The sequence below is a fragment of the Oncorhynchus masou genome, chromosome 1 (assembly GCF_036934945.1).
Source record: "Oncorhynchus masou masou isolate Uvic2021 chromosome 1, UVic_Omas_1.1, whole genome shotgun sequence".
NCBI lineage: Eukaryota > Metazoa > Chordata > Actinopteri > Salmoniformes > Salmonidae > Oncorhynchus > Oncorhynchus masou.
In genome coordinates this window covers 54,560,601-54,572,650 of record NC_088212.1, presented here as the reverse complement: position 1 = coordinate 54,572,650, position 12,050 = coordinate 54,560,601, and the positions used below count along the sequence as shown (strand labels likewise).

Genomic DNA, 12,050 nt, shown 5'->3' with positions numbered 1-12,050 from the left:
CAGCTCGCTGGTCACCATAGCATCTCCCACTTGTAGCACACGCTCCAGCAGGTATATCTCTCTAGTCACCCCCAAAACCAATTCTTTCTTTGGCCGCCTCTCCTTCCAGTTCTCTGCTGCCAATGACTGGAACAAACTGCAAAAAGCACTGAAACTGGAAACACTTATCTCCCTCACTAGCTTTAAGCACCAACTGTCAGTGCAGCTCACAGATTACTGCACTTGTACATAGCCCACCTATATTTTAGCCCAAACAACTACCTCTTTCCCTACTGTATTTAATTAATTTATTTATTTTGCTCCTTTTCACCCCCATTATTTTTATTTCTACTTTGCACATTCTTCCATTGCAAATCTACCATTCCAGTGTTTTACTTGCTATATTGTATTTACTTTGCCACCATGGCCTTTTTTTGCCTTTACCTCCGTTATCTCACCTCATTTGCTCACATCGTATATAGACTTGTTTATACTGTATTATTGACTGTGTGTTTGTTTTACTCCATGTGTAACACTGTGTCATTGTATGTGTCGAACTGCTTTGCTTTATCTTGGCCAGGTCGCAATTGTAAATGAGAACTTGTTCTCAACTTGCCTACCTGGTTAAATACAGGTGAAATAAATAAAATAAATAAATAAAATAGTAGCATATGCTACCACTTTCAGCTCAAATGCACCAAAAATTACTTCTGGTCCAGAACAGTTGCGCATCAAAACTTGTGCGCACTCAAACTAAGTGCAGAATCAAGCTTTAGGATGTTATAAACGTACAAAACGATTGGCATTACAACCGGACAATCGTACTTCATCTTAGGCAAGCTGGAACAGAGGAAGGTCTGTGTCCAATTCGCGCCCTAACGCACATGTATTTTCTCGCGACACCCACTCTTTTTCGTCTCAAAGGGTCAAAGTTCGCGGGATTTGCACAATTAAACGCTCTACTGAATGATGACATCTAGTGGAAGACATAGAAAGTGTTTCCAGATCCATAGCTGGTTGGGAAGGGTGGGGGCGATGACGTCAAAGTTGCCCCAACTTTCTGGATGCCAAAACTAGTTTGGGAGATTGCCTGCCCTGTGAGTTCTGCTATACTTACAGACATAATTCAAACGGTTTTAGAAGCTTTAGAGTGTTTTCTATCCAACAATAATTATTATATGCATATATTAGCAATTTTGAACAGATTTTTTCTCAGTTTACTATGGGCATGCAATTCATCCAACGGGGGCAGTATTATGCCTAGCCTTAAGAAAAATGCTTAATTCCAATGACGGCCTAGGAACAGTGGGTTAATTGCCTTGTTCGGGGACAGAACAACAGATTTTTACCTTGTCAGCTCGGGGATTCGATCAAGCAACCTTACGTTTACTGGCCCAACACTCTAACCCCTAGGCTACCTGCCTATGTGAGCATGACTGTTGGAAGTATAAGGTAAGCACTGAGCTACGTAGTTGCAGGGTTGCCTAGTGGTTAGAGCGTTGGACTTACAAATTGGTGAATTCACCTTCTGACATCCAGTGGAACAGCCACTTTACAATAGTGCATCTAAATCATTAAGGGGGGGTGGTGAGAAGGATTACTTATCCTATCCTAGGTATTCCTTGAAGAGGTGGGGTTTCAGGTGTCTCCGGAAGGTGGTGATTGACTCCGCTGTCCTGGCGTCGTGAGGGAGTTTGTTCCACCATTGGGGGGGCCAGAGCAGCGAACAGTTTTGACTGGGCTGAGCGGGAACTGTACTTCCTCAATGGTAGGGAGGCGAGCAGGCCAGAGGTGGATGAACGCAGTGCCCTTGCTTGGGTGTAGGGCCTGATCAGAGCCTGGAGGTACTGCGGTGCCGTTCCCCTCACAGCTCCGTAGGCAAGCACCATGGTCTTGTAGCGGATGCGAGCTTCAACTGGAAGCCAGTGGGAGAGCGGAGAAGCGGGGTGACGTGAGAGAACTTGGGAAGGTTGAACACCAGACGGGCTGCGGCGTTCTGGATGAGTTGTAGGGGTTTAATGGCACAGGCAGGGAGCCCAGCCAACAGCGAGTTGCAGTAATCCAGACGGGAGATGACAAGTGCCTGGATTAGGACCTGCGCCGCTTCCTGTGTGAGGCAGGGTCGTACTCTGCGGATGTTGTAGAGCATGAACCTACAGGAACGGGCCACCGCCATGATGTTGGTTGAGAACGACAGGGTGTTGTCCAGGATCACGCCAAGGTTCTTAGCGCTCTGGGAGGAGGACACAATGGAGTTGTCAACCGTGATGGCGAGATCATGGAACGGGCAGTCCTTCCCCGGGAGGAAGAGCAGCTCCGTCTTGCCGAGGTTCAGCTTGAGGTGGTGATCCGTCATCCACACTGATATGTCTGCCAGACATGCAGAGATGCGATTCGCCACCTGGTCATCAGAAGGGGGAAAGGAGAAGATTAATTGTGTGTCGTCTGCATAGCAATGATAGGAGAGACCATGTGAGGTTATGACAGAGCCAAGTGACTTGGTGTATAGCGAGAATAGGAGAGGGCCTAGAACAGAGCCCTGGGGGACACCAGTGGTGAGAGCGCGTGGCGAGGAGACAGATTCTCGCCACGCCACCTGGTAGGAGCGACCTGTCAGGTAGGACGCAATCCAAGCGTGGGCCGCGCCGGAGATGCCCAACTCGGAGAGGGTGGAGAGGAGGATCTGATGGTTCACAGTATCGAAGGCAGCCGATAGGTCTAGAAGGATGAGAGCAGAGGAGAGAGAGTTAGCTTTAGCAGTGCGGAGCGCCTCCGTGATACAGAGAAGAGCAGTCTCAGTTGAATGACTAGTCTTGAAACCTGACTGATTTGGTTCAAGAAGGTCATTCTGAGAGAGATAGCGGGAGAGCTGGCCAAGGACGGCACGTTCAAGAGTTTTGGAGAGAAAAGAAAGAAGGGATACTGGTCTGTAGTTGTTGACATCGGAGGGATCGAGTGTAGGTTTTTTCAGAAGGGGTGCAACTCTCGCTCTCTTGAAGACGGAAGGGACGTAGCCAGCGGTCAGGGATGAGTTGATGAGCGAGGTGAGGTAAGGGAGAAGGTCCCCGGAAATGGTCTGGAGAAGAGAGGAGGGGATAGGGTCAAGCGGGCAGGTTGTTGGGCGGCCGGCCGTCACAAGAAGCGAGATTTCATCTGGAGAGAGGGGAGAAAGAGGTCAGAGCACAGGGTAGGGCAGTGTGAGCAGAACCAGCGGTGTCGTTTGACTTAGCAAACGAGGATCGGATGTCGTCGACCTTCTTTTCAAAATGGTTGACGAAGTCATCTGCAGAGAGGGAGGAGGGGGGGAGGGGGAGGAGGATTCAGGAGGGAGGAGAAGGTGGCAAAGAGCTTCCTAGGGTTAGAGGCAGATGCTTGGAATTTAGAGTGGTAGAAGGTGGCTTTAGCAGCAGAGACAGAGGAGGAAAATGTAGAGAGGAGGGAGTGAAAGGATGCCAGGTCCGCAGGGAGGCGAGTTTTCCTCCATTTCCGCTCGGCTGCCCGGAGCTCTGTTCTGTGAGCTCGCAATGAGTCATCGAGCCACGGAGCGGGAGGGGAGGACCGAGCCGGCCTGGAGGATAGGGGACATAGAGAGTCAAAGGATGCAGAAAGGGAGAGAGGAGGGTTGAGGAGGCAGAATCAGGAGAAAGGTTGGAGAAGGTATGAGCAGAGGGAAGAGATGATAGGATGGAAGAGGAGAGAGTAGCGGGGAGAGAGAGCGATGAGATTGAGACTCGAAATTGAGCTCAGGTGCATCCTGTTTCCAATGATCATCCTTGAGATGTTTCTCAACTTGATTTGGAGTCCACCCGTGGTAAATTCAATTGATTGGACATGATTTGGAAAGGTACACACCTGTCTATGTGTAAGGCCTAGTTAAATAAAGGTTAAATGAAAAATAATATATGTCCCATTTGGAGTTTGCCAAATGGCACCTAAAGGAGTCTCCGACCATGAGAAACAAGATTCTCTCGTCTGATGAAACCAAGATTGAACTCTTTGGCCTGAATGCCAAGTGTCCCATCTGGAGGAAACCTGGCACCAGTGCTACGGTGAAGCATGGTGGTGGCAACATCATGCTGTGGGGATGTTTTTCTGTGGCAGGGACTGGGTGACTAGTCAGGATTGAGGGAAAGATGAAAGGAGAATAGTACAGAGAGAGACCCTTGATGATAACCTGCTCCAGAGCACTCAGGACCTCCGACTGGGGCGAAGGTTCATCTTCCAATGGGGAAGGGTGGATATCTAGTCAGTTGTACAACTGAATGCATTCAACTGAAATACATTCAACCCCTTTGAATCAGAGGTGCGGGGGCCTGCCTTAGTCGACATCCACGTCACACAGGACAACGACCCAAAGCACACAGCCAAGACAACACAGGAGTGGCTTCAGGACAAGTCTCTGAATGTCAGACCATTCTCAGGTCAGGGGTTAGGGAGAGTGTCCTTGAGTGTCCAGCCGGAGCCCGGACTTGAACCCGATTAAACATCTTTGGAGAGACCTGAAAATCGCTGTGCAGCGATGCTCCCCATCCAACCTGACAGAGCTTGAGAGGATCTGCAGAGAAGAATGGGAGACACTCCCCAAATACAGGTGTGTCAAGCTTGTAGCGTCATACCCAAAAAGATTTGAGGCTGTAATCGCTGCCGAAGGCGCTTCAACAAAGTACTGAGTAACGGGTCTACGTAATGGGAGTACTTATGTAAATGTGACATTTCAGTTTTAGTTTTATTTGTTTGTGCAAAAATGTATGAAAACCTGTTTTTGCTTTGTCATTATGGGGTATTGTATGAGGGGGAAAAAAACTACAAATTAATCAATTTTAGAATAAGGCTGTAACATAACAAAATGTGGAAAAAGTCAAAGGGTCTTAATTAATCATTTGCGAATGCACTGTATGTTTTCCCCCAGTGAACTAAGTGCTATCCCGTCAAACATACAAGCACAATGAGCTCTTTAGTACAACATATGACAGAGTTATCAGGGCTGATATTTCACTTTACTGCATGTTAGAAAATGGATCTCTGACATCAAACACTTCTGTGTGTGTCCCAAATAGCACCCTATTCCCTATAGAGTGCAGTGCTTTTGACCAGAGCCCCTATGGGCAGTAAAGTGAAATATCTGCCTTGGTCCTCTGATAACTGGCGGCGGATCGGCACAGAAAACACAGACAAGTAGCAGTCCCCCACACTGTGCTTGTTGAAGTCCCCTACATCACACATTTGTATGCGTGCGTGTGTATGCAACTGTACTTACATACAGGAAGTTTTGGCATAATTGCCTTCGTCAAAGCCTTAAGATAGTTACAGTATCTGGCTAAATTATTATTGAGCACATATGCTGTATATGCAATCAATATTTACTATAAAGGTTTGATGTGAATTTCAAAGTTACAGATATTTCAGTGTTACAATCGACTGCCATTCCTGACATTTTCATATCTCTCAGGACAGTCCTACTGTCATCTAATGTACCCAACTCTCCCCTTGGCCTTCCGCAACTCAAGTTGATTGATACTATTCTATTATATTTTAACACAACTGTGTGACTCCCCCCCCCCTCCTCCTCCACAGCGTCTGAAGCTGGTGTGTTCCCCTCAGCCCGATTGGGGTCCCTTCCTGGCCAAGCACAGAGGGGAGCGCTACAAGAACATGATGGACCCCCATGGATCCAACTCCCTGGGCCTCAAACTGCCCCCCAAAGATTTCCAGCTGGGCTCCTACCAGTAGCAGCCTCCACTACAACCACCACCGCCACTTCAGCAGGGGCACCAGGGGAGAGAGAGAGCAGCAGCCTACCACTGCCCTCTCCCACACCTATTCCTCTTTTTTCCTGTTCTCCACTCTACTTCATCTCTCCTGTTTCCTTCCTCTTTCCCATCAATGTGGGTGAGAGAAAAGCAAGCCAACACATTGCCCACTTTTTTTTCCTGGTTCTCCTGTTCACCTCCCCTGCTCCCTTCTACACTCTATAGCAATGTGGGGCTGCCCTCCTCTCCAACATTGCTTTCTCTGGCAGGCACCCATGCTATACCCTGCCCTCTCTCTCCCTAACCCCTGACCTGAGAATGGTCTGTCCTCTGCCTCCTGCCCATGCACAGCCATTACGCCAGAACCCTTTCTTACTGAGGGGATCTCTATTCCAAGAGAAAAATGTACCGTGTCACAATATTGCAATGGCAATATTCAACTGCTCATTACAAAAAAATCAAATGAAATTTTATTTGTCACATGCTTCGTTAACAACAGGTGTAGACTAACAGTGAAATGCTTACTTACGGGTCCTTTTCCAACAATGAAGAGTTAAAGATACATTTAAAAAATAAAATAGTGACAGAAGGAATAGATACACAGGGATTAACGAATAACAATAATGGAGTAAAAATAACATGGTACTGGTACTCACTGTATATAGCCGAGTCGATGTGCAGGGGTACGAGGTAATTGAGGTAGATTTGTATATAGAGGTAAGGGTATAAAGTGGCTGTGTGTGTGTGACTGTGTGTGTGGCGTCAGTATGCATTTGTGTGTGTGTGTGTGTGTTGGGGTGCCAGTGTAAGTATGTGTGAGTGTGTGGGTAGAGTCCAGTGTGTGCTCATAGAGTCAGTACAAGAGAGTTAGTGCAAAAAAGGGGCAATGCAGGTAGTTCGGGTAGCCATTTGATTTAGGTATTTAGTCTTGTTTATCAGTCTTATGGCTTGGGGGTAGAAGCTGTTCAGGGTCTTATTGGTTCCAGACTTGGTGCACTGGTACCGCTTGCCGTATGGAAGCAGAGAGAACAGTCTATGGTTTGGATGGAGTTTTTGACAATTTTTTGATCCTTCCACTGACAACGCCTGGTGTAGAGGTCCTGGATGGCAGGGAGGGAGTTCGACCCCAGTGATGTACTGGGCCAAACTGACCATCCTCTGTAGCGCCTTGCGGTCAGACGCCTTGCAGTTGCCGTACCAAGCGGCGATGCAGCTTGTCAAGATGCAGCTGTTGAACTTTTATGAGGATCTGAGGGCCCATGCCAAATCTTTTCAGCCTCCTGAGGGGGAAGAGGCGCTGTCGTGCCCTCTTCACAACTGTGTGGGTTGTATGTGGACCATGTTAGTTCCTTAGTGATGTGCACACAGAGGAACTTGAAGCTCTCGAACCACTCCACTACATCTGGACTAGTCCCTATGGAGGTGTGTGTGTGCATGTGTGTGTGCATGCGTGCGTGTGTGTGTGTGATTGTTTTATTCTTGTATCTATGTGTATAGTGATATTGGAAAATCCTCCACAAACAAAAAGGCACAAAAAATCTAATTGACAGACTGAGAAATATTGGTATTCATCAGACTCTGATCTATGGGACATTATGATATATATATATTCATTCTTTTTTTAATGAAATAGGCAATACAAGTAAAATCAACTGCCTAGAAAGTATGCAGTATGGTTCATATTCATATTTGTTCCTGTCAAACTATATACACATTAAATAGGAGTGTGTATTTATATATATATATGTATAGGAGCAACTTATATATATATACACACACTCCTATTTAATGTTCAGGCTCCTTTGCTTTAGCTGAATTAAATGAAGTTACCTGCAATTTTTACCTTCTACTTCTCCAGGAGATAAGGAAATGCCTATCGCTGATTACTTTAACGATAAACACTTTAGTCTCTACTATCTCTAAAAAAATGTATCGGTAATCAATTTAGCACATTAATACAGTCGTGTAGTCGATCCTTTCTTTAGTAGCTTAAGATATGCAAAACGGCCATGTGAAATTGTAGTGATTCTTCTCAGTGTTTAGAATAGTCCAATGGCCTTTGTGTGCATAAAAATTAAACCAACTATTTATTGCTGTAGACATGTGTTGTGGTCTAGTCATGGCAACTATGGAATCTCCCTCTTTCCTCATACGCAACTTCTGTAGGGTAACATACACACATATATATATACATATATATATATATATATACAAGAGAGAATGTGTATTGCTCCAGATGTTATTTCCTGTATTGCTCCAGATGTTTTTTCCTTGCCGGCTGTGTAAGCTGTATCTTGTACACCTTTTAAAAAGAGATGTTTGTTGACTTAGTGCGTGCTAGTGTTGTCACATCCCCACAATGTTAGGAGTAACTTGTAGTTATGTGTGTAGGTAGTGTATAGAATATTGCCTTTTTTTCCCTGGAACTGTACTTATCTTATTATATGTGGTAGAGCTCTGGGGGGGGGACTTTGTATTTGTCTCAAATGGCACTCTATTCCCTATGAAGTGCAAAACTTTTGAATAAGTGAGTGAGTCCTATGACCGATCAAAAGTACTGCACTAAATGGGGTGTCATTTGAGATTTGTACTTTGCCATTTTTAGATTTGTACTTCGTCATTCTCTTTGTCTTCATGAAACAGGGTGTCAGGTATACTTGATTCCAGGTCTGCCTACTTTTGTAGATGTATAATTAACAACAGCATTCTACATGGAAGAAATAGACAGTAGAACTTCCACAATTTCTACCTTAATAGGGGAGACATAGAAAGACAAAAAACAAAATCCTTCAAAATGTGCCTGTTCTCTCTTTTTTGCGCACTATTATAAAATTATGAGGAATTCTAGCTCAGTAGGGCATCAAGGAATGTCTTGGTCAAATCGCACTGCACTGACCAAAATGTATCTTTACCTAGGGCACTGGAGTTGAATGAGAGATGGTTGGCACATAATTTCCCTTATAAATCTTGTTAAAAACTCTTCTCTATGGACAGAATTGGCCCATAACAGTTACATGTCCTACCTAGAACCCTAAGAAAATTGGAACAGTTTCTGCTTCCCTAATGGAACCTTATACAACTTTTGACCAGGGCCCATACTGTAGGAGTCCAAGTAGTGCACTATATACGGAACAAGTTGCCATTTGGGACACACCCTGAAAGTGTAGGGGTCAAGACTTCAATCTGACAGTGACAACACACGACTACCTGCCAGCCTGCCGCAAGCTATCCAGAGGGCCAGTAAGCAAATTGACTGGCCACTAAGGTTGCTTTTCATATTACACGTCAGGCAACCAATCTGCCTTGCTTTCTGTCCAATTACCAACGTGACTGGGGATGCATTCTTTAAAAAGCAATTAGACCTGATTTCTTTTCCCGCGTTCACAGGAAGTTGGATGTGTAATTTCTGTTCAATGTAAACGGGCCTTGATTAAAACAGCTGTGTTGAGATGGCAGGGTCTTTTAACGCTGCAGGCATGTGTTCTTTGAGTGGGGCCGAATGTAGTTAATTGGAAGCTGTGGATATATTGGAAGCAATAAGACAAGCGTGCCAGTGAGATTCGAGCCAGACGAGTGAGTCTAGGCAAGGCCCATGCTGTTTAATTACTGTGAAATTAAAAGCAACATGGGCTGCTAATTGTCTAGAAAGGTACAGGTCTCTAAAAGGGAAAAAAAACATTCAACACGAAAACACGAAAACCCTTTTAAAAACACGAAAACCCTTTTACTTTCTGAAGTAGCTTGTCTATTGTAGCCTACAAATTTTGCTTTGTGTTGATATGTAATGCATCTTATCTCCCGTGTGTGTGTGTGTGTGTGTGTGTGTGTGTGTGTGTGTGTGTGTGTGTGTGTGTGTGTGTGTGTGTGTGTGTGTGTGTGTGTGTGTGTGTGTGTGTGTGTGTGTGCGCACACAGCTTCGGGGCCCCTGACCCCTTTTTTTAAGAACTCAGTCGTGGTCTCAATTTCCTGTTGAGTACCATTTCATAACTTGGTTGTGCATCAATTTTTCTTTTATGTCAGTCACTTACAATCACTCAATTAGCCCATGTCAGCTAAAAAATGTTTTAGATTGGTTAGTTAGTCTAGTCAGCTATCTAAACTTGTAGTAATCATGGTGGAATTACCGCCCGGGCACGTGCCCAGGGGCCCTGACCTCCAGAGGACCCCATTGATTTTGTTAGTCACTCTCAGTCATATATCCTATTAGCATGGCATAAGTCATGGAACATTCTGTAGAATTGAACAAAATTAGCTTCAAAACGGAAGGGGAAAAAATCTCTCCACCCTATGGAAAAATGAGTGTAATTGCAGGATATTAGTTATACAATTGCAAAAAAATCTCTCTGCCCCATGCCAAAATCTCTTAGAATTGCAGCAAGCTTGCTGTAAAACTGCAACATTTTCTCTACGCCCAATTGCAAAATGTGTAGAATTGCAGGAAATTAGCTCTAAAACAAATAAAGGTTCTCTCTGTCATCAACTGAGGCGCCACTAAAATGTATTGCCTGTGAGGTGGGGGCCACCAACAAAAATGACGCTTAGGGCCCCCCAAAATGCTAGGGATGGTTCTGTTGGGGGTAAAATATATATATATATATAAAAAAGTGTCACTCACTTGAATGCAAGGATGATTGAACGAGCAAGGCAGGTTTTAAAATTATTTTTGCCTCAGAGTGCATCTTCGTGTGTTTCACGACTGTACACTCCTGTATACACATTATCCATTATCTTCCAATGACAGAGAGAGAGAAATAAAGAGAGAGAGAGAGAGATCATTTTTGTGGTGTGACAGATGGTAACGTTTGAGCTAGGCAATTCATGAAGTGGCGGCAGATACCCGAGCGATACCCGAGCGGTTAAGAGCATTGGGCCAGTAACCGAAAGGACGCTGCTTCGAATCCCCGAGCTGACTGGGTGAAAAACCTGTCAATGTGCCCTTATGCAAGGCACTGAACCCTAATTGCTCTGGACAAGAGCATCTGCTAAGTGACTAAAATGTAAATGTGAGCTCTGGTTGGAATAACTGTCCTTGTGTAGCCAATTTGATGCTTTCTTTGAGGAAATCGGGATTAGCTTTCTGTTTTCAACAGCATTGATCGATTGAACTGGAAACGTTAGAAAGCTAGCATGTGCTGTTTGTGTTTGTGTGCTTCTGTGTCCATGTATGCTCTCTCCCTTCTCACATCTGCTTCCTCCTCTCTTCCCTTCTCCCCCTCTCCCCCTTGCATGTCTCCTTGAGCGTGCTTTATGTTCCTCAAAGCACTGTCAAACCAGGGTTATAGTTTACCCCAGTATTTTCCTTCGCAAAGAAAAATACAAAATAATAAACTTTCCATTGCTATAACTGTGGGTCATCTTTGGGCAGTAGATAACCAAAGAAGGATAACAACTTTTTTATCAGAACATAGGGTTCTGAAAAAATATATATAAAAAATAATAAAAGTGCTATTTGCATTTAGGAGATTGAGATACTGCCATTCATATCCCACCTAGTGACCCTTGATGTTTGCCAATATGTTACAAAACATCTTCAGGTAACCATTGGCCTTATAGTTGTCCTCTAATAGTAGAATATTGTACGTAACGGAAGACGTATTGTTTGTCACATATGGTACCGATAAATCCCTATTGTTATGTATGTTGTGTCTTTTTGGCACTTTATTGTCGACCTATGAATGCATAGGTTAAATGTCTACTTACTTGGGTAATGTAATTTATTTCTGTGTGTTCTATGTACTGCTGCCTATGGATATAGATATGTGCCTCCAACGGCCCATGCCATCATTTGATTTGAAAATAGAGAATATATATATAATAGAAATATATGTTTTGAATTCTGTGACAGATATGAAAATATATATATTATATGTGAAATTGATTATTTATTTTGAATGTCATCAATCACTGAGGCCCTACCTCACATTTTGTATTTATGTATAGAATTGCAATTGGAGTATAGTATCTTTGCCAATAATAATATATCGCTATTATATCATGAAATGTATAACCTATAAATCTATAAATGTCATTGTTTTCAACTTGAATTGTTGTGTGACTTTTTTTTAGATTAAATTTACCAGTAACCAAAATAATTATGTTTAATTGCTCAAATTTAATGTTATATATCTGCCAACATCTGTAGTTTAAAATCCACAGACAAGAACAGCCATGAATTATAATTTTAATTTAAAGTGAAACTATCAATGAAGCTGGTAACTCTAGCTACCTGTGTTCACCTGCTGCATGTACTGCTGGCCCCATGGAGGCGCTATACCAGTGGACACGTTTATATCTCTTTCTCTCTCCGTCCTCTCCACCCCT

The 12,050-nt window shown here is 44.0% G+C and overlaps 1 protein-coding gene across 1 annotated transcript in view; it reads left to right on the top strand.

Annotated features, from left to right (window-relative positions):
* LOC135546406 (sodium- and chloride-dependent glycine transporter 2-like) overlaps positions 1–9,415 on the top strand; it is a 63,855-nt gene extending 54,440 nt beyond the window's left edge. The window contains exon 16 of the mRNA XM_064974808.1: positions 5,554–9,415. Coding sequence (XP_064830880.1) covers positions 5,554–5,709 — 156 coding nt within the window. The 3' untranslated portion in view covers positions 5,710–9,415. The remainder of the gene's footprint in view (positions 1–5,553) is intronic.
* The last annotated feature ends 2,635 nt before the right edge of the window (positions 9,416–12,050 follow it).